The sequence below is a fragment of the Limulus polyphemus genome, unplaced genomic scaffold (genome assembly GCF_000517525.1).
Source record: "Limulus polyphemus unplaced genomic scaffold, Limulus_polyphemus-2.1.2 Scaffold1714, whole genome shotgun sequence".
Taxonomy (NCBI): Eukaryota; Metazoa; Arthropoda; class Merostomata; order Xiphosura; family Limulidae; genus Limulus; species Limulus polyphemus.
In genome coordinates, this window is record NW_013667324.1 from 117,868 (window position 1) to 140,745 (window position 22,878).

Genomic DNA, 22,878 nt, shown 5'->3' on the forward strand with positions numbered 1-22,878 from the left:
AAACCTTATGTTGTTTTGGTTTTTAAGAAACATTTAATGCTCACAGTAATGTCGGAACCAAGTGTAATATTCAGGTATACTTGAATTTTTAATTACATCTGTTCAAATCTACTTGACTTTTTATCTCATCATTTGCATTTACAATTATTTTGTTATATGATCGATTGAATGACCCCAACAAGGAATTTAATACCGTTTGGTTTATGAGATATATTAAGTAGTAAAGTATTTATCGTATGTAAAATGTGCAAGATTCGAATGATGCCAAGTTGACATTTACTTGGGTATTAAAGGAACGATAAACACCAACATTATATAACTATCTCTCTCTATATATATATATGAACTTACGTTTTTCGAAAAAAAAACAAAATAACGAAAAGATTATATATATCACTAAATTATGAAGGACAATGCAATGCGAAATTTTCTCTCCATTCAACCGTCAGTATTAACACCATTTCAATATGTTTAGTCGAACACATAAAAGTAGAATAACTGGATATGATAGATCTTGTGTGGTTGACGTATTATGTATTCTTCTTTGCTTGCAATCGTAACTTCTTAGAGTTACTAAAACAGTTTTATCCTGTTGGCTTTAATCCCTACCGTAATTCTGATTTGTAAATAACGTAAATAAAACTGATAATAATTACACTTCACTTACTCAATCTAATCCATACCATAAGAGTTTTTGTTCATATAATTAATGATATAAATGCGCCTAGCTCTAGCCCACTATTGAGCCTGTCATATCAAACTGGCTTGATGTATCCTGAAATTGGAAGAAAGGCCTCATTGGCACTGGATAGACAGATTAGTGTGTTTGACATATTATTAAATTTTTTCTTTGCTTTTCTTACAAGTTCTTAAAGTAACAAATATGGGCTTAGTAACCATTTTTTAACAACAAGATTGCTTCTTGTTTAATCCTTAGCACCACAAATTCTCATTTTTATCGAATTTTAAATAATTTGGGAAATTATCTATACTTGACATTTATGAATTTATTATTATACTGGAGTTGTCTTTTGATGTATTACGGTATCAGTTTGTGTATAAGACGCAGTAATGTATTCAGTTATCAATTTGTTAATGAAACGTGGCAATGTACTAAAGTTATCAGTTCGTGTATAAAACGTATATAGCAATATTTTAAGTTATTTTTGTATGAGACATTAATGTTTTAAGTTATTAGTTTGTGTATAGGACCCAAGCAAGCATCGGAAAACTTTAAAAGCTGCTTTATAAATGTCAAACTTGATTGGGTTTTTAATATTTTCAGCTTGTAATGTTTTATTTTACATTTCCAAATAAAAACGCACTTATTTGTTTCTTTTTACAGACATTTACTGTAATTAGCAAAAGTAAAGACATTTTTCGATTTAGTGCTCATAACGCTCTTTGGCTCCTCAGTCCTTTCAATCCACTCCGTCGTTTAGCCATCTATATTCTCGTCCACCCAGTATTTAGCTTTATCGTCATAGTTACGATCCTCGTCAACTGTGTTCTTATGACCATGCCTGGCAATGAAAGCGTTGAACAGTCTGAGTAAGTGAAGACATTATTTACTTTTCTGCTTAGTTTAAACAACAACAAATGAATGATTTGTTTTATACTTAAATATTATTAAAAACATGAAATTAAAGTCTTAAACCATCGAAAGTTGTGTCTAAAACTCTAGTACTTTTGTGCAAGAAACATTAAAACACAAAACCGTTGAATTTGATTTTTTGAACATAAATATTTTTAGCCAAACATTGTTTGTGAAGCTACGATCAACTTGTTATTCCTGTATTTTAAAATTTTGCACAAACTTGGATCGTTTTCAGGGTGATTTTCACAACAATTTACACAATAGAATCAAGTATCAAGATTTTAGCACGTGGTTTTATACTAGACAAGTTCACATATCTTCGTGACCCATGGAACTGGTTAGACTTCATCGTTATATCTTTAGCGTAAGTATAGTTTTGTACTTGTTCTATTTACCAGAAAAACAATTACCTATATTTAATTTAGTAGAATTTGGGTGAATATTATTCTGTCCAAATGGTCCTACAGTTATTCAGTATAATTATAAGTTAATTGGAGGGTTTTCACTCTCAGTAACCAAAATGGCATTCAAAATTAATTTATTTTGCAGAATTATGTAAAATGTTTAGCATTTTTGAGAAATATTGCATTTTGTGGTGATGTGTTTTTTAAAAGTTTAATATATTTTGTCAGATTGCTTTTCAAAAGCAAAAAAAAAACGAATTTATTAACATATGGACATTTTACTTTTAAATTGTCCAAAATTAGTAATGATTATACTGTTGAGAGAGGACATAACATTCTGTTGTAAATGCCCTTTCTTTAGAATATGCTTTTCCTGTTGTGTAATTTGTAAGAAACTTGAAAAACTACAAGCTGTAGATAGTAAGTATGTGTGATCAAGACTGTCAGTCACTACTAGCATAATTAATCTAAACAGTATATAAATTACTAGTATCGAACACAGGAAATAAATGCAAAATGTTGTCAATATTGCAATGAAAGAATCTAAATAGTATATAAACTACTAGTATCGAACACAGGCAGTAAAGACGCATTTCTCTTCCAGATATATAACGATGGGAGTAAACCTTGGGAATCTCAGTGCACTAAGAACGTTTCGAGTGCTTCGAGCCTTGAAAACGGTGGCTATAGTTCCAGGTAAGAACACATGTTCAAGTTGAAAAGTGTTCTTATTATATTAGATTATTAATTTTTACTTATTGATTTGTTTCTTGGTATATTTGTGCTATGTCGTGAATAAAGTAGTTAAATATTACCAGAGAAAAACTATTATCAGTTATTCAATGGTTCTTCACCACGTACATGTGAATTTTTTTTACATGAAATGTGGAATTTATATTACCAATTTTTTATTGTATAAGTTGGTAGATTAACATAATGCTCTCTTCAGACAAAACCAAAGGAAAATCTTCCTTTACTAGTTTGTCTTATTTTTAGATATGTTAATTGTTATGTGGATGATGGAAAGGGTATGGATTTAGTTTACTTAGATTTTAAAGAAGATTTGAAAATGTGCTACACAGAAAATTAGCTAAGAAAATTCTATTGGTAGTGGAAGACTAGTTAATTGAATTGTAGTGTGGTTGAAAGAAAAAAAAGTAAAAGGTTGTCATTAATAGAGTCAAACTGGACATTTCAGGAATCATTGTTTAGGGCCTTTGTTTATTCTTATTTGTACTAATCATGTTGATAGAGGTATAATTAGTAACGTTTATTGATGACATTAAACTTTTGGGTGTTTCTAACTGTACTAAAGATGTTGAGGTAATAAAACAAGACTTGGATCATTTGGCACCTTGGACAAATGTATGGTAAATGGCCTTTAATTGTGGTAACTGCAAGGCTTCCATGTGACTGCATGAGTAATGAATAGTAAACATCAAGATCTTTTTTGTGATCACACAAAATCAGGGTACTATTCGTGATCACAACAACATGAATATCTCTTCTGTATCACATAAAATCAGTATATTATTTGTGATCACAGCAAAATTAAGATCACTGTGATTCCAATCTATCTTTCCCTGGGATCACATGAACACTGAATAAAGCACTTTAATAATATTTTACTTTATCAAAGAGTTTATGACACTTAATAGCACTTGGAGTTACACATTACATAAATTCTTGCTGCCAATTTTACAGAAATAAACATTATATTCTAGCAAATTTGTGACATTTCCTTTATGTCTCTAAAATAAAAATCATTATACTTTTACAGGTTTGAAAACCATTGTAGGTGCTGTTATAGAGTCTGTAAAAAACCTGAAAGATGTGATAATTTTGACAGTGTTTGCACTGTCTGTCTTTGCCTTGCTGGGACTTCAGGTTTATATGGGTGTTCTGACTCAGAAGTGTGTCTTACAGTGGCCAAAAAACATCTCACATATTCAGTATGAAAAATTTGTTTCAAATAGTTGTAAGTATTGATTTTCTTCTCTGTCAAATAGCTAAAAGAACTGTCATACTAAATATGCAACTTCACTGGGAAAAGTGCTAATAAAATGTGTTTAAATGATAATTTCTAAATTTTCGTTTCTTTTCAATTTATTCTATTAAACAGTTTAAAACATATACCTATATCTATCTATATATATGTAGATATATGCTTTAAACTGTTTAATAAAATAAATGGAAAAGAAACAAAAATATATATATATACACAACATTTGAGTTCTTTGGCCACAAGTTATTTTCTAACTTCTCTATTGAGTATAAAGTAGTTTTGAGTCTTAAAATTTCATCTGTTGTTTTTTAAAAATTACTTCATAAAGATATGGGTGCTAGAATGTTAATGTTATTATGAATATTTTTATTTTTATTCATTAATCTATCTTTCAATCTGTTTATATCCAAATAGCTCACTGGAACAAGATAAATGGAACTTATCCATTATGTGGAAATAGTACTGGGGCAAAGTAAGTAAATAAAATCGTATAACTTAAGCTAAAGTTCAAGTTTAATATTATGTAATATCAACATCTCTTGTACTGTGTAAATGTGATAGCCAAGGAATTGTGATTGTAGAAGTAAGGTTAATGATGTGGTTGTTTATAAAGTTTTTGAAAAAAAAAGACATTATCTAGTCTTAAAGTATTTACTCAATATAAGGATTTACTGGATGCTGCCCCCCGGTGGCACAATGGAAAGCTGCAGACTTATAACCATAAAAACTGGGTTTCAATACCTGTGGTGGGAACAACACAGATAGCCCATCATGTAATATTGTGCTTAACTACAAACTAAATAACTTGGTGTTAATGTTGACCATAAGGTAAAAAAAAAGATGCATATTTGTGTTAAGGTAACATTTTATCTGGAAAGAACACTGATTGTCATTTAAAAAGAAATGTATATATATATATATTAATGTAATCCAAAAATGTCCTTTACAATGTCGTTTGAAAGAAACTGTGAAATATAATATAAAATATATTATACTTTTAAGAAATATGTCATGTTAAAATTGCTGTTTTAAATTTATATTACTATTTATAACACTTATTATATCATGTGAAAACTTTCTTGAAAAATAAAAAAAATGTTTGGATATATACTTGAAATTAAACCTCAAAATAATTCAGTGTCTTTATAAGTATACTACATTTTAAACCAAGATAAGTAACAGCCAGTGGTATAGCTAGGTCTCAAAGGGTCCTGGAAAATTCTTTTTACCCCACCCTCCAATGAAACTTTTTCTGTGTTTCAGAATATTTTCCTTTCAATTAAAACATTCAAAATATCAAATACCAATTTTGAGGGGCCCATTTGAGGCAGATTCCCCACCTGTTGCAACTCTACTGATCACAGAAATTTTGACTACTTTGTATTTATGAAACAGTTTAATAATGCTGAGTTCATGTAACATTTGCATTTAAGCCTTATCAACAGTGAATTTTTAACTGAAAACATTTTTATGCAAGATGTTCCAAGAAAAAATAATTACTTTTAATATTCAACTTAATACCTAACATGCATTTTATGCAGTTTTCACAAAAGTAAATAAAAATGTAATAAATTTAATGATTCAGAAACAAAAGTTTTAAAGTTTCATTGTTCTTACAGCTTTTGTTCTGAACAAGTCTATTTACTATGTATAAAAATCTAACCCTGGATGCTGTTTCAGTGGAACTTTAGGCAGATTAGACATAATAGGCTTGAGAACTTTAATGGACTGCAACTTCCTGTTGAAAGGAATGGAAATAACGTTTTAACTTCTAATATTTCAGCTAAAATGTATTGTCCTTTTCTTTCAGGAAGCAGTTTATAGTCAATTAAAGTTCTCAAACCTACTAACTCTGAATGTATTGAAGTTGAAATTATTCAAAAGTTTCTTAGTTTTGGCATTCTAGTTTGTAATATATCATAAGTTATTATCTTAGAACATATATATATTTTTTCTGTTTCTTCATCAATAATGTCTTTTATAGAGTTTGTCCCTCAGGATATAAGTGCCTGCAGGGATATGGTGACAATCCAAATTATGACTTTACTAGCTTTGACACATTTCCTTGGGCACTTCTATCAGCATTCAGACTAATGACTCAAGACGCCTGGGAATCTCTTTATCAGATGGTAAAAATATTTCCATATGCTCATTATTAGATGAAAATAGAAATTGGATGTTTTAACTGTTTTGGTATTTTTATGATCATTACCAGCTCAGCAATAACAAACGGTGTTTAGCTCCTTTGATTCACAGTAGATTTTGTGTCTGTGGCAGTCATGGGGGGTCTTGGAGACTTTTTGGACTGTTAATAAACTTCCTTGTTTTCAGACTGCTTTTTTTTTTGAAACATGTGACTGTCTCTCTCAGTTAGATTTATAATACGACATATGCATGAAACTATCCAATGTCCAATGACCCAAATAATTTTTGAAGCAGAATAATTTGTGACACAGAGTTTTTTTTTCCTTTACCTGTCACATGTAGTTTGATTACCTAAACAAATCACCTCCCAAAAATGAAATATTGACTTTTGGAGAACATAATTTTTTCCTATTTGGGGCTGATAAATTTTACACATATATTTGGGGGAAATGTCATGAAGGAGTTAAGACTTTTTTCTGTCTATAACTATAATACCTGTATAGCATGTAATCAGTCAGAATACTCATATGAAATAGAATTTGGAGAATGTTAGTGTTTCTTTGAATTAGAATTCTATAGTAATTGAGCTTGTAGCTTTGTATGTATATATGTACAACTAACTCCTCCCATGGTTCTGGAGTTACGAGGATGAAACTTGGCATGCATATTCAGAGTGTCCTTATCTATATGGCATAGCCCACCCTATTAAGGCTATGCCATATAAATATGCACCCTCAGAATTTCACCCAAGCATCAGATTTTGCATTTGTGGCTCTCTTCAGAATCCCCAGGACACCATTTGAAACTGTTTATTTCCCCAATGAAAAGCTAGTGGTACCAACTTTTGTTTTTGGGTACAGACTCCCCCATGTGGTAGCTATAGAAGTAATTGTGGATAATGGAGGAGGTTGATGAGTATAGTGGGGCCTCTATGAATCATGATGGTGCCTTTGAACCCTGTAGTAGAGCATAGGTATTTTATACTAGTATCTATAATACAGAAAACTTAGACTTAAGATCTTGATTTTAGTTTGTAACATTTACATTAATATAAATGAAGACAAACATTTTATATTTAAGTTGTTGGTTTGGATCAGTCACCTCGTACATAATTTTTTTATCTGTAAACATGTTTCTTCACTTGTTTCAGCCAATATTTGTTCTCACAGTGTCAGTGTATGTTCTGATCAAGAGATCTAAATTAATCCTTTGAGTTCTCATTGTAGGACATTCTAAGTTCACTCTGAATTAACCACAGAATGAAACACAGAGTTCCATTTTCATATCTTCAGAAAAATTTTAAGTTAACTGTGCATCATCCTTAAAATTTCTGTAGTTAAGCAACCTTAAATTAGCACTTCATACAAAAATTATGAATGAAAGGACTTCTGAACTTTACCAGCTGATTTGTGTAGCTCAAAAGAACTACTTAATTCAGACCTTAAGAGTGTATAAAATGAAACTGAGATGTACTTTATTAGTAAGGTGATAAACAAATGCCGCTCCAACCCAGTCTCAAGTTGTTAGAAATATGTATAAATTATACTGTTGTATTATTTTTTATTTCATAACTCAATGCAATTCTACTTAATTGTACCATTCACTTGATGTAGAAATTTTAAATTATTTAGGAAATAAAATCAATTAGAAATATTTTATTGAATGTAAATAATTTATGTATATAATACTTATGCATTTTCAAGTGAAGAGATAAGTCATTTTCATATTTAAAGATAAATGAGCTGTTTAAATTTAAAAATTAAAGAGCATAAACGAGCATAATATTCTACATTATAAATAATTCAAATTACTGAATTACTTTTAAGCTTCACCCTAAGTCAACAAACAGTATTCAGTATAAAGCAATACAATATTATAGACAGATGTTTAATACATATTTGTTCCAGGTTAGTGTATCATATTCATCATAACATTTAAATACCTAGTTCAGAATTTCACGTTATTTCTTGTTCACTAATAATTTTAGATCTATATGCTTTTTTAAGATTTTAAATAATTTTATCTATAACTTTGAAATATATTGGCTAAACACTGATGTTTCAAGAATCAGTCTTTTTTAAATTTTGTTTTCAAAAAATAATAACCTAAGTGAAAATCATTACTTTCAACAATAAAAATAACTTATTAAGTTAAAAGAATCATATAAAAAAGAACAATAAAAAACAGATAGTTACATTACAAGTAAATTTCTCTTGCTGTCGTTACATTTATCTCATTCAGTATAACTATTATTTCAGGTGCTAAAATCTGCTGGGCCATGGCACATGCTCTTTTTTGTCCTGATTATCTTCTTGGGCTCTTACTATCTGGTCAACTTGATCTTGGCTATCGTAGCCATGTCTTATGATGGCCTCCGAAAGGAAGCAGCAAGAGAAGAAGAAGATGCAGCTGCAGAAGAGGCAGCATATGCTGCTCAACAGGCTAAAAAACTGGTATAAACATTTTATTATGTTAGAAAAATAATGTTACTGGGTGGAAAGATTCCTCAGTGACAAAAGAATGCATGGTTAAATTCTTCACTTGCTTCATACACTATCACAGATTTCATATTTCTTGACATTGATATGTGCAAAACGTAATATGATTCTAGCATCAAGTATAATTCATTAAGATTTTTACATTTATATTATTCACATTGTCCAAACATTAAATACAATATATTTAGACGTTTACATACAGATTACTTATCTAAAACAAACATTAAATACAATATGTTAAAGAATTTACATACAGATTCTCTACCTAAACCAAACTTTAAGTACAACAAGTATGAGGAAAACATTTATCCTTAAATAAAAAAGCTATGCAGGGCTGGCTACTGAATTTGAGAAAAGAAACCAAACAAGATAGGGATGGAAGTGGACATTCCACTTGATTGGCTAATGATTACAGAGCAGACTAAACTGACTCAACTTTACATGGAGAATAAAAGCCCTACATTACTGGCTTCCCCACTTTGTCTATCAAAAGCTTGGTGTTTGAATAGAATCTTTTTTTATATTTTACAATAGCATCATACAGTTATTTTATTAATTTTTATTTTTCTAATGTTTGATATCTCTTGTGTGTGTGAACAGTTTTAGTAGTTGAAGCTTGTGCATTTATTCTATAAAATTTACTTTTACCTTTTATTATTTTTTTGTCTCTTTTACTGCAAACAATAAACTGTAAAAGATATAGTGTATATTTATTGGCTGCCATGTTTAACTAAATAAAGCTGTATGTGTCGTATTCATTTATAAACACTAAATATGTTAATAATCATTCTTTATTTTAATGTTATTTAATAAAACTTATTTATAATAAGTTTTAATTGTTTTAAATGTGAGGCTCAAGAGGAAGAAGTAGCAGGAAGAAGAGGTGATAATGTTGTGAACAGCCCATCTGAATTTTCATGTCGATCTTATGAACTGTTTGTTGGCCAAGACAAAATGAGTGATGAGAAAGAAAGAAGATCTAGTATGAAAAGTTCTGTCAGTGAGAATATGTATGAACTAAATCCTTCAATGATTGGTAACAGTAGAAAGGTATTTCAATCTCTTCCACTCATTTTTATTTATTTAATTTTTTAAATTCAATAAATCATATCTTAGATTATTTTATGACAAGTCATTTGAAAATTTTGTACAAATACTTTCCAAAATTGGTAATCTATGATGACCATAAGAACAGAGTTGGAGATGAAAGTTTTAGAAAATTATAATAACTTCATTTTCCCATTCCTTTTTTTCATTAAGGATGTTAAGAAATCAGTTGCTTTGTAGTTTTGCAATTTTTTGATTAAGAAAGATTCAAAAACTATGATTCACAGTTTTAAAAGGAATAAAAATAAATTTATGTAAACATTGCCAGTAGGATAATATGTAAATATATTAAACATTGAAAAATACTTCATAAAGAAATTTCTAACAAAGTCAATAACTATAAGATTTGTTTATGTTTTAATGTCTGTTATTATATAGACATTTGTGCAAAATATATTTTCCTTTTATTGTTTATATATACTTGTTTTTGTTTTTCCTACATAATCTATAAAGACTACCTTTTATGGATTTTAAAATTGGTAGTTTCTTAAGAGATATACATATATCTTTGGAAAAAAATGAGATAGAAAATGTTTTAGACTCTTTAATTACATCTTTTAAGCAAAGTTATATATATAATGTAACCTATTTTTGCATTTACTAGCTGTATGAAAAGTTTTCTGTTGCATTACAGGATAAAAAAGAATCAGCACACAGTTCATGCAGGCTTATTATTGAATGTGATGCTTAACATGTAATATGCTATGCCACCTAAAACAGATGAAATATTTACTTTGAGTTTTTGTGTTTAAAATATAAAAACTCCATTAATACATCATATAAACTTACATTTATTTCCTTAGTAAGAGTTGAAAGTATTGTTTCTTGAGGAGCTTTTAAAGTGAATACTTAGATTAATTAAATATCATTTTACAATTTTCACAGAAATGTTCAAGAGAAGTCACCTGGAACTCAGTAAACAATGTAACTCACTTAAACAAGATTTATAACTTGATTTATTCTTTGTGATATTAAACAGTTCATGTTATATAGGATAGCTGAAATTATGTGGAGCAAGTATATACAAACAAGACATGCTTGTCCTTTGTCTAACATTACGTTACACCTGCTTTGACTGAAAATGTAATTTTTAGAACATATAATGTACTTAAAGAAAAATGTTAAATTTACTGAAGGAAATTTGACAACATCATAAAAAGTACAGGAGATTTTTTGAAGCTGTGTACTAATAATTATTTAAATATCACTATTTACACCTTACTGGTAAGATTTAATTTTTAAATAAATAAGTCAATTCTGTTATCACTCCTGTAGTTCTATGTTTATCAAAATCATGAAAATTGAGTAAAATATATTAAAGATTAGTTAATTATACATGAATACCATAATGACATATATTTATTAGGTATCATTTAGAGTGAGTGTTTCTTTATTAGGATGAATTTTTGTATTTGAATATTTGTGTGTATGTATATTTATGTAACTTTTATAGTTCAAATAGCAAGTTTCACATAGAACTGTATTACAATTGTATTCAATTATAACTAATTGAGTTATAAATAGTGCAATAATAAATTAAATAATGTAATTAAAATCAGCTGTAGTAAGTTAGTACAATGCTAAACCATGATTGAATAGTAACAAGTTTAAGCTGTGATAGTTTGCAACTTACATAGCAAATCATGTGCACTCTAGAGTAGTTTTGTGCACTTTGCACAATATGGAGATGTGCACTGAGCACTCAGCTTTTTGGCTTAAATAATATCAGTATTTCAACATATATATCTGGAACTGATAAAAAACAGTGAGTTTGAAGACAATACTTAGTTAACTTAATTAATTTGACATTTCTCTGAGTAGCTGACAAATATGATAAACATACAACTGCTATAAAGACTCAGAAGATTCATTTCTTTCAAGCTGATGTTGTTTGCCAGTTATTCTGAATCTAAGTTCTCTTTTTTCTGTTCTGTTTTTCTGCTCTCTACTGAACAGACTTTGAATGAAATGGCCCAATGATTTAAATTTTTTTTAAATGTTTCAGTCAATGAGGATACTTAGAAAAAAGGAGAAATTTCAAGCTATCAAGTGACTGTGTATTTGGTAGACAGGTTGTAAAATATACAAACCTCTCTGAGATCGATGCATTGAAAATGAAAAACAAATTTTAAATTTCTTCAATCTAGAGATCCTTTCACTTTCTGGCCCACCTTTAATCTGCATAAGGGGAGCCAAGGAAGTCAGTTCTGTTAGCTTAATTATGGTCATCACTACTGGAACAAGAAGCTCTTGGTTCTTCATTCATACAAGGATGCACAAGAGCATCTTCCTTATGCAGATGATAGCAATGCTGTAACACCCATTTTTGAAGATAATGGTGCTGTAATTATACCCATGTTTGCAAACATAAATTCTCAATACACCTCTCGAACCTCTCATGGTGACATGTTTAACAAAAATATCACCAATGAGAGCTAACTGCGATCACGTTCAAATAACCTTCAGAGGAATGTTCACAAGGTTATTGTTGTGCATTTGTAACCTTTCTTATCCCTCTAACTGTTTTCCCTGCTTTATTAAGATCTCCATTTAAATGCAAAATGAACTTTTAGAGCTTGTAATCAAGGGCTGAAATTAATGTAATTGTAACAATTTATGCATGGTGTCACATTGAGTGGTGTCAACTTTTGCTAAGCCATTGTGTCATTTTAACTCTTGCTAAGTCATTGTGTCATTTCAATGTCAGTGACAAGGTCTAAATTGCTAAAAAAAAATCAGTAATATAACAAAACATTGTGCATTTTGTTTGTGTTTTTCATTTTACTAGGCCATTCATTCAATTCTGCCATTTTCCTTTTGCTGAGTGATACTATTGCATGCTAATTCTTACTTATAGTATTCCACAGGTTGCTTCTCTGGCACCCAAGATCTGTGCTTTCCTAGGTATGTGATAACTATGACACAGAGATTATTTGACACTCATCCAAGTTTCTTTTCACCACTTGATTTTGTTAAACATCTTTTAGTGATTCTATGTCTTTATATGCAATTTAATTATTTTTATGTAAAATAATAAATACTTAATATTACTTAATATACTTTATTATTTTTTAATCAACCATATTTAATATTCTAAAGGACAGTAACAGGTTATAAAATGTTCACCATCAGTTATTTGTATAGAAAAATGAGAAAGTTTCCATCAACTGTTATGCATTTAGTTTTAATGTTACAATTATCTTGGACACTAGTCTACAGAAAGCTTTGCATGAGAAACTGATTCCATAAGATAAAGCATGTTTGATTTACTTGAGAAACTGATTCCATGTGCATGTTCTTTTGCTAAAGTTTGTTGCCACTGTGAAAAATAATCATATTTTTTCTGAATCTCAGAAAAATCTCATATAAGAACCATATTAAAATACATTCTTTAACAGATATTTCAGTAAACGTTAATGTTAAATGTTCACCTACCCTTCTTGATAAAAATAATGCATTATTTTAAAAAGTTGAAACACTAAAATGATACATTTAAAAAATACAAGGAAATGTGCAGTATGTTACTCTATATATTACATAACATTAATGTATGTGGGCTTACAACCTCAAAGAGAATCAAAACTTTCTTGTACACTAAGATATAAGAAACTTCTTGCTTCTCTTACATACATAAGGATCACTCCACTATACTTATAAAGAAACAATGTCTAACATTTGCTGAAAGGTTCTTGCTAGTGTATATAACACTTTATTTTGAAATATGCTGTGATTTACACCTGTTTGCATGTAAACATGTACATCGATTTATTAGTAGCAAGTAAAGCATGCTTAGTGTAAAAGAAGTATATCTATAATCTGAGTCTTCTGGCATTTTATTAGAAATTTCATGTTTGAATTGCTGTAGATTAGTCATCTCATACAAATTATATAAAGTTGGAAGCCTTAATCTATTTTCACATATACCTACTAGTTTTGTTGATAGCCTTACATCAGTTGAAAGTTTAGTGAACCATAAGTGTTATGATCTTCTTACTTTATATAATTTTTATGAGATATCTATCAGTAGTTCTAGAGGAATACTGCATTGCTTGAGTTTTCAACAGAACTAAATAACAACATTGCTTTATACTTAGATATGCCTGTTATTAAATTATACCTGTACTAACTTTGGTATAAATGTAAGAGTTCAAACACTTCCTATCTGATTATCTGAACTCCTTAGACGCAGCTAGATTTACTACTTGAAATTTTGCATAAACAAATTCTAAGTTGAAGATTAATGTACATCAGTAATTGTGGATATCTTCTAAAATTAATGCCAGAAATGTAATGTCCACTAGTACCTTATAAATGAAATTTTATGCAGTGTTACATGAGATTGTATTGAATTATTTTCATATATTTTATTTAATATTAAGTAAGATAATATTAAAATCTTTTCCTAGATTTTATGTAATGTTACATTAAATAGTTTTATAATATTTTCCTAGATTTTATGCAGTGTTGCATGAGATATTATTGAATTATTATATAAGATTTTGTGTAGCATTACTTCCAAGACTACCTCACCTCCATACACAGTTTAGCTATCTTCCTTGCACATTTGCTAGAGAGATTTGCATGCTACAATTCTTGAGGCAACTCCCTCCTAATTTCACATTATTTTACATGAATTGTGCTTCTGCATGATGATGTCATCATACAACAAAAGCCCTCCACCAATAGGAGAATGACACATCTCAAATGCACAATTACTCCCCCTATGCACTTGCATTTGTGGAACTTTATTCTTCTTCTAAGCATTGTGTTGATCAGATGAGTTTAATTTCTTGTCTGAGTTCAATTTATTGAGATTTGTATCATTAACAAAACTTTGACTTTTGTTTCAAAAGCTTTATTGTTTGTGAATTCTCAAATTATTGTGATTTATGCTTAGTTCTGAATGAGTGACGTTTTGGAGGCTTGTTAATTGTGAGGGTCATTTGAGCCATTGTTCAGTGTGTTGTATATTACCACGTGCTTAATGGGATTTCTACTCTAATCCTCTCAGCCAAATTTATTTTTCCTCAGTTGGGAATTATCTATTAGACTATAACCTTCACCTGATGAGCTTTGGGTAGTACTTTACCATTCGTGAAATGACCTTAACCTTTCAATCTATTTCTGGATTTCATTATAATATTTGTTCCTTTTCTTATCTTTTGCCTGGGTTCATTATTATTTCTTGTTTTCTTACTCGCCTGATCCATGATTCTTGGAATTTACCATTTCTTTTCTCCTTGCTGTTATTAGGATTTATACTGTTTCCTTTCTTTCATAGTTCCTTTCTTATGCCAAAATGCTTTATCTCCCTCTTATTCATGATTACTTTGGTCCTGATTTGTAGGCTTTCTTCCTTACCCTTTCTTGATTCCTTGTCATTGGTATCTATTTTGCCAGCTTGGGGATTGGGCCCCTTCTCTTCTATTTCACTTTCTGGTTCTCCATTTTTGTGTTTTTCTCTCTACCCTCCTGTATTCCCTTTCCTAACTCTGCCTTATCTCTGAGGCACTTCATGCTTCAGTTTCTTTCTGGTGCCTTGGACTGATGTTATATGGCTTCTGTCCTCCTTATCTTCCCAGGTTTTTCTCTCTCTCAACCTTACTCTTTACTACTATTATTTGTATATACCAGTCTACTCCTAACTTTCCCAATCGAGGTTCCAGACCTTCCCCTTTTTTCTTGTTTTCCCTCTAACAGAAGTCTAGTTTGTCACTTTTCTTGTTTGTGGTATTTATGCATTCATGAATCTGTGGGTGCTCATATCTTCTTCTACAACAAATATCATTTTCTATCAACAACCATTTTTCATTTCTCCTCCTTGGTCTCTTTCCTTGCTCCTCTTCTCTTTACTTCTCTTCCACTTTCCTCTACATCTCTCTCTGACCCTCTGTAAATAGTATTTTTCACCCAGTATGCAGTTGTCCATGATCTGTGTGTCAGACACCATCCTAAATGTCACTCTCAGCGCATACTCCATTTGTTTTCTATATTCCATCCATTTTTTTCCCATCTTCCCATCATATTAGTGTTAGCCCCTTTTATATTTATTGATATCGTAAGAGTCGTCATTATACCATATGCACTTTCATGCATCCTTCTTAATCGAGGGATATCTTCCTTCCATTCTCATGCATGGAGTTCACCCAGTCTGTTGCCTATTTGGCTGGACTTTCCAATTATGTGGCATTCTTCTTATCACCATTGTCATTGGTCCTTCTTCTATTTCCTTTCCTCCTGGCTGTCATAATGTGAACCATCTTTCTGCCTTTTTACCTGACTGTTCATCAATGGCTTGTTAGGTCTCTGCCTTTACTAGTAGTTGGGAGGCCTTGTCCAAACCATTTCTTCTTTCCTGGTACCACAAGGTGTTTCTTTCTCTGTCCTCTTCACTATGTTCTGAGGTTTTGAAAAATCTCATCCTTGCCCCATTAGAGTATTTGATTTCTTTTCTACCATCTTTCTCTCCTGACTTGTTTTCTCCTTCTTCCTACCTGCGATTACTATTGTTTGGATGTCTAATAATATAGCTCCATGAGTGCAAGTGCATAAGGGAGCCTTGCATATGGGGGTGTGTTGCCCTCCTATTGGTGGAGGGCTTTTGTCACATGATTACATCACAATACAGTAGCACAATTCATATGAAATTAAGTGGGAGATGTGTGAGAAAGATAGCTAAACTGTGTGCAGATGTAAGTATCTATCAAAAAGACATCTTCAGGTAAGGAAAATGTTAACATTAGATTCTATAAAATTCTTAAGTGTTACATGATATAATATTGAGTTAGTTTGTTAGGTTTAAAGTAGGGTTACATGAGAGAGTACTAAGGGATGTATTAGATTTCAAGTAGTGTTACATGGTTATTTTATTAGATTTAAACAAGTGCTAAATTAAATAGTATTGAGTTATTTTATTAGACTTACAGTATTATTAAATGAGATATTATTGAATTATTTTGTTAGAATTATAGTAGTGTTAAATGAGATAGTATTGAGCTATTTAATTAGACTTAAATTAGTGTTACATTAGATAACATTGAATTATTTTATAATATAAAGTTGCTTGAGATAATATTGAGTTCATTTATTTTGCCTTATGCAGTATTTTATTATATAAAATATAATTTTTTTAGATTTAAATTGGTGTTAGGTGAAATTAATACCAAGTTATTCTGTTAGACTCCATGTATTGTTATATGAAATTAGTTTTTGTCATTTTGTTATATTATGGGTAGCGTTATCTGAGGTAGTTTTATATTATTATGTAGTGTGACTGTATTCCAACTGTTTGTAAATGTCATAAATACCCATGTATTTGCTTCTAGATTTTTTCAATAAGATAAACATTGTTGTGTATAAGAGTGCATAATGAAGAATGCCTATAAATTTACAGTCTATATTAAACATTATTCTATTCTTGACTTATTTGCATTGTCATAGAGGTTTCATAAGAGTCTAGAAAGACTGAAAACATCTTAAGTAAATGGGCTGCTGGAATGTTTTGTTTCTAGTAGTATAGATTTGTGAAGTAAAATTTGTAGATTATTAGGTGCTTGGCTTAGCTTTTTAATCTATTTAGCAGTATTGTGCTTGTTGTGTTTGATTAGATATTACAAGTGTTTGAACTAGTTATGTTTAATTATTTTTTGCTGTGGAATCGGTTAGCATTCCCACTAAAATCAACTACTTTTGAAAGACCATGTAAAAATTTTACATAATAAATATATGTTAAGTATTTATACTTTATTACACAACTAAAATGGTAAACAAATATTTTATAAAACTACTTCATCCATCATTGAAACTTTGTTCAAAGACTTACAAGTAATGTTAATTTAAACAGAATCAAAAAAGGTATTTCAGTGAGATCAGACGTGAAACTCATAATGATTGAGAATTGAAAAAGACAAAAATGTGTTTTAAAATAGAGTTTAATACTAATTCAGAATTTATAAACTATTTGTGTATGTTTTCATATGCATATATTAAACATATCTACGATTTCATGTATTGTTCCAGTTTTTATAAATGATCCACTTTTGCCAAATTTTTTTCTAAAGGTAGTAAAACAGTAAATTTTTCTTTGTTAATGTTTTTCCATCTACATCTTCTGGAATATCATCTGGTGTATCATCTTTATTTTTCTTTACAGTTCCAGTTCTATATTTACCTCTTCCTCCTATTATATTAGTTTATACTATACCTGTTAAATACATGAAACTAAGGATTTAAGTTTTATGAAAGTTTATAACCTATGTTAAAGACATTAGACAATTAAAAGTAATATTACTTTTTTAATTTAAGAAGCAGATAATATAACTATTTAAAATCCTCACCTAATATTATAAACATCATCCAACTACCTGTCATACAGGATGAATCTTACAAAAGTGAAGACCATATAGAGAAACCCAAACAACCCGATGATGATCCAGCACAGAAACAGACTATGGTGGATATGAAAGGTTTGAATGTTCTATTTATAGACTATCTTAGATTCTAAGACTCCAATCTGTGACTGGAGTACTAAATTATGAGTTTTTTATTATTTTAAAAATCAGAAACCTTTTCTGTTTTGAATGTGTTTGTTAGATTAAAGAGTAAAATTTTTCAGATGAATAGATATTACAAGACTTTCATTTTTAAGTATTATTTACCAAATTTAATTAATTAACCTAGAAATCTGGCTCTTTTTTGTACATAAATTATAAGATTAAAAAATATAAATTTTATGAGTGTTGCTTTATTTGATTGCTGATGTTTTAAAAATATATAAAGTGTAAATGTTCCTTCATCAAGACCATGTTATGCTGTATTACAGATGTAATGGTACTGAATGACATCATTGAGCAGGCTGCAGGAAGACAAAGCAAGCTGAGTGACCGAGGTAAATTGCCTGCTTATTAAAGCACATGCCTTTGGATTGATTTGCTAAGGAACTCATTTTAAAGCAAATGTTTCAAAGCCTACAGATACAAATGTGTTTTAACTCACATGCTATGTATAACTATCTGAAATACATTTTTTGTTAATTCTTATATTTCCAACTTTTTAGCATTTTGTAAGTTTGGTTAAACTTCACTGTTATTTTGATTTGTTGGTTTTATTCTGTTGATTTTATTGAGTAATTAGTTGTGAGTGTCATTATATATTTCATGATATTTCAAGTTAAACTATATTTCAGAATCTGATAAAGCAATTATCTGTTCTCTATTTTCTGGTTTAGTAAAACATCATTTTGGCTTATTTTAATATTAGGCAATGTTTTATCTATCATAGCCCAAGTTATTCCAAGACTGGGCACTGTTTCATCTTTTATAGCCCAACTTTTTGCAAGGTTATGCAATGTTTTATCTTTCATAGCCCAACTTATTGCAAGATTATTATAAGATTGGACAGTTTTTACTTTCTACATTTAGGTTTATTATAAGATTGGACAATGTTTTATGTTCTAAATTTTGACTTACTGTAAGATTTATATATTCTTCTCTCTGATTTATTTCGAGATTGATTTTATATAAAATTAATGATTTAGCTTAATTATTACAGTAATTATTCAAATTTATTTCAGGATTGGCTGTAGTGGCAATTTCTGGCTTTTAAAAAGAAATAAGTTCCATTAAAAGTGACATGAAACATGTAGCAAACTTGGGGATTGGTAAATAAGATACTACCTCATCATCAAAACTCATAAACCAGGATGCAGATTCTGAGACAGAAGATTGTCTTTTTCTAAACTGCAGCTATTAATATCTTAATATACACACTCAAGATAAAACAAATGTGATCTGAATGAAATTCTCCTTTAAAACAATAAAGTTCAACAATGGAAATTTTCACTCACTATAAAGTAATTATTTCAGTACTACAGTGAGGAAACAGCTGACAATGTACAACATAAACAAGTAAGATATTCAAACTTAAAGTGCATTTTTAAATGGGGCTGATTACCTATCAGATATTATATTTTCCTATATTTTTCTCCGAACCTGAGGTAATATTTAAAACTTTTTCATAGGTTGATGACCTGTCTTACTGAATTGGACTTTTACACTATACTGCCTTATTTAGTTGGACTTTTACACTATACTGCCTTATTTACTTTGACTTTTACACTATACTACCTTACTTAGTTGGACTTTTACACCATACTGTCTTACAGAATGTGACATGTTTACTATGCTCTCTAATGAGTCTGACTTGTACACTATACTGTCATAGAGAATCTGTATAATATGTTGTTTTAATGAAACACATAATAAATATTTTTATAAAGTTCATTCCATCCTAGAATGTCTTATTTAATAAGATCTTTGTTTTTTATTATTAATAGCATAAAACTTCAGTAGTTATTGATGCAATTATCTTTCCCCCTACCTTTTAGTACAAGAAGAGGAAGAGATTGTGAAAGTGAAGTTAAAAGATCGATGTTTAGCCCAATGTTTCCGGTGTATTGATATTTTTTGTGTGTGGGACTGTTGTTGGTGTTGGATTCGTTTCCAACAGTTAATCTCCTTGATTGTGTTTGATCCCTTCATGGAACTCTTCATAACCTTGTGCATTGTTGTCAACACCCTCTTTATGGCTATGGATCATGATGATATGGATCCAGACTTTGAAAATGTTTTAAAGATGGGAAATTACGTAAGTAATGTTCTTATAAAAGAAGCACACACCTTGCTTCCTTGCCAGAATTAAACACTTTTATGCCTAAGAAATGTAACTGTAATTTACACAAGTCCTGTGCATTTTAACATTAAATACTTTTAAAACTTACTAAGCCTAGAGACTGCATTAAGATACAAGTTATACTTAAATTAACTTTACATGAAGCCTACTTCAATACTACTAATATTGAGTTTAAATGAAGCTCAGTTAAATTCAATTAGAATTAACTCTTTTTGAATTCTGTTTAAATACAGTTAATGTTAACAGTATCTGAAATCCACTTAAGTTACTGTTAATTCTATGGGAAGTCCATTTAAATACATCTAATGTTAACTTCCAGCCCCTTTTACTAGCTAAGCTAGTCTGTTAAGTTCAGGTGTTTAGTAAAAGGTTTCATCAGCAGCAACTTACGTTACTCAGTGTTTAGCAGGAATGCTAATGTGCCAAGTAAACCCCAAATATTAATATTTCAAGAGTGGAAATGTTCCAATGAAAAGTTCTTCAATCGATGAAGATTGTAGTGTGAATATGCTGAATGGAGTCAGAGTAGAGTGCCTTCAACTACAGTTAATACACAGTTTAAGTTTGACTTTCACAAACTGATGCATGAAATTTACACTAGCTTTTCTTAATGCTTTTTTGTGTTTTATAAAATTAAACTTGACTATGATATACTCCTAGTTTTTGCATAATGAAATAAAGAATTTAATTTATCATAACTTGTTATGAAAATATTCCCCTTTTTATGTAATTTTGTAATCCATTTTTGTTTGAGTTAAGAAATTTATGCATCATTACTGTTTTCAGCATTTTTTGAGATGGTGCAGAAATAATGTCCCATCAAAACATATGATGTGTTTATTTATCTTTGATCTTATCTCAGGAACACTTGAATTGTTTACTTTTTATATTGATTTAAGGGCTTAATTGAATCAAATTTACTTGTTTTTATAAATTCTAATTTTGTTCTTTTGTTTTATGAGGCTGAAATGTTTTGTTTTTTTCAAAGCACGTGACAATACACTTAAATCTTGTGTAAAGTACATTTATTGGATACATTTTATTTTGTTATTTCTACATATTTATTTTTTTTTGTCATCCTTATGTCATGAAGCTGCAGCATGAAGGTTGAAGAATAAATTTGTGTTGGATCAACTGGTCCAATTATTCTGTACAAACATGCACAGCTGACTAGCTTGCAGTGAATTTACTTGGATTCAGAACATCCTGACTGAACCACAAACATTTGCATACAGTTTTCATCATTTTGAATCTTCATGAATTTGCACTTTGATGAGGAGAAGTTTTACTGAATGAACAGTGTGTTGATGTTTTTTTCTTTATTCATTGCATCCTTACTTTTGTTTTTGACAGAAACTGTACAACAAATAAAACAAAGTGATTGAATGAATAACTAGTTGAAGCTGATTATATGAGGTAATGTGTATGTCTTCTAATGCAACTGATGAAAACATAGCCCTCAAGTCTTAGATGTTCTGTTATAATTTCAACTTTATGGGAAAATTTAAAACACAATAGAAATATAAAATTTGTTTTAGATTTTTAAGAAAAAAATTATCTAAATTTATCCAGTTGTTGTGTGTGTATATACCTTTTTTAATATTTTAAGCAATATAGCCTATTGTTTTGTAAATGAAAAGTAAAAATTTTGCAGACTTTTCAACTTATCTTCTTGAATTATATTATGTATGCACACAGCTATTGATCACTGTCTTTCAGTCTTGTCACAAAAATAAAGATAGTTTAGTCTGGTATGAAGTCTAGTAAATTAAGTCAATGATAATAATTGTATTTAAATTGACTTTCTTGTCATATTTTCTGGAACAAACTAGCCACACTTATTTGTTAAACTGGAAACAATGTTAATAATTTGTATTTTATATTCATCACAAGTTTATAAAAATGTTTCTTTTTATGTTTGTATGAGTTACATTTTTCTATATAATTTTATCATACATTTTAGAGAATGAAAGTGAAACCATTTGATAAGTTATGCCAAAACATGAAATCTAGTATCTTTAAAGCTAAGACAGATTAACATAACATAATATTTAGGGCCAACAAAAGACATATTGGTTCATCTCAGCTGTCCCATCCTCTAAACTAAAACTATTTTAAATTTAAAAAAATAAATAAAAAATTCTTAAAGCCAATCCTTATCATTCATATAGTTATCAAGCTTTCTCATAAACACACTTAAATTTACTGTCTTCACAACATCTAAAGGCAACCCATTCCAGAGGCTAACCACCCCATTAGAAAAATAAAACTGTCTTAGCTGAGGATGACTCCTACCTTGCCAAAATTTATATTTGTGTCCTATAGTCCTACTATTCTCACCATTAAGTATGAAAAAATATGATGCATCAATTCCCTTTACAATCTTAAACACCTCAATTCTTTTTTCAAGAAAAAACAATTTCAAAGATCTTA

General features: G+C 29.7%; 1 protein-coding gene across 4 annotated transcripts in view; it reads left to right on the plus strand.

Moving 5' to 3' along the window:
* The window catches only part of LOC106464670 (sodium channel protein para-like), a 79,872-nt gene that overhangs the window by 25,829 nt on the left and 31,165 nt on the right, over nt 1-22,878 (plus strand). For all 4 annotated transcript variants that reach the window (XM_022392435.1, XM_022392434.1, XM_022392437.1 and 1 more), the window contains exons 3-13: nt 1,346-1,551; nt 1,833-1,961; nt 2,606-2,697; nt 3,782-3,979; nt 4,421-4,478; nt 5,991-6,135; nt 8,410-8,604; nt 9,502-9,699; nt 18,131-18,221; nt 18,578-18,643; nt 20,141-20,400. In XM_022392435.1, coding sequence (XP_022248143.1) covers nt 1,346-1,551; nt 1,833-1,961; nt 2,606-2,697; nt 3,782-3,979; nt 4,421-4,478; nt 5,991-6,135; nt 8,410-8,604; nt 9,502-9,699; nt 18,131-18,221; nt 18,578-18,643; nt 20,141-20,400 — 1,638 coding nt within the window. The remainder of the gene's footprint in view (nt 1-1,345; nt 1,552-1,832; nt 1,962-2,605; nt 2,698-3,781; nt 3,980-4,420; nt 4,479-5,990; nt 6,136-8,409; nt 8,605-9,501; nt 9,700-18,130; nt 18,222-18,577; nt 18,644-20,140; nt 20,401-22,878) is intronic.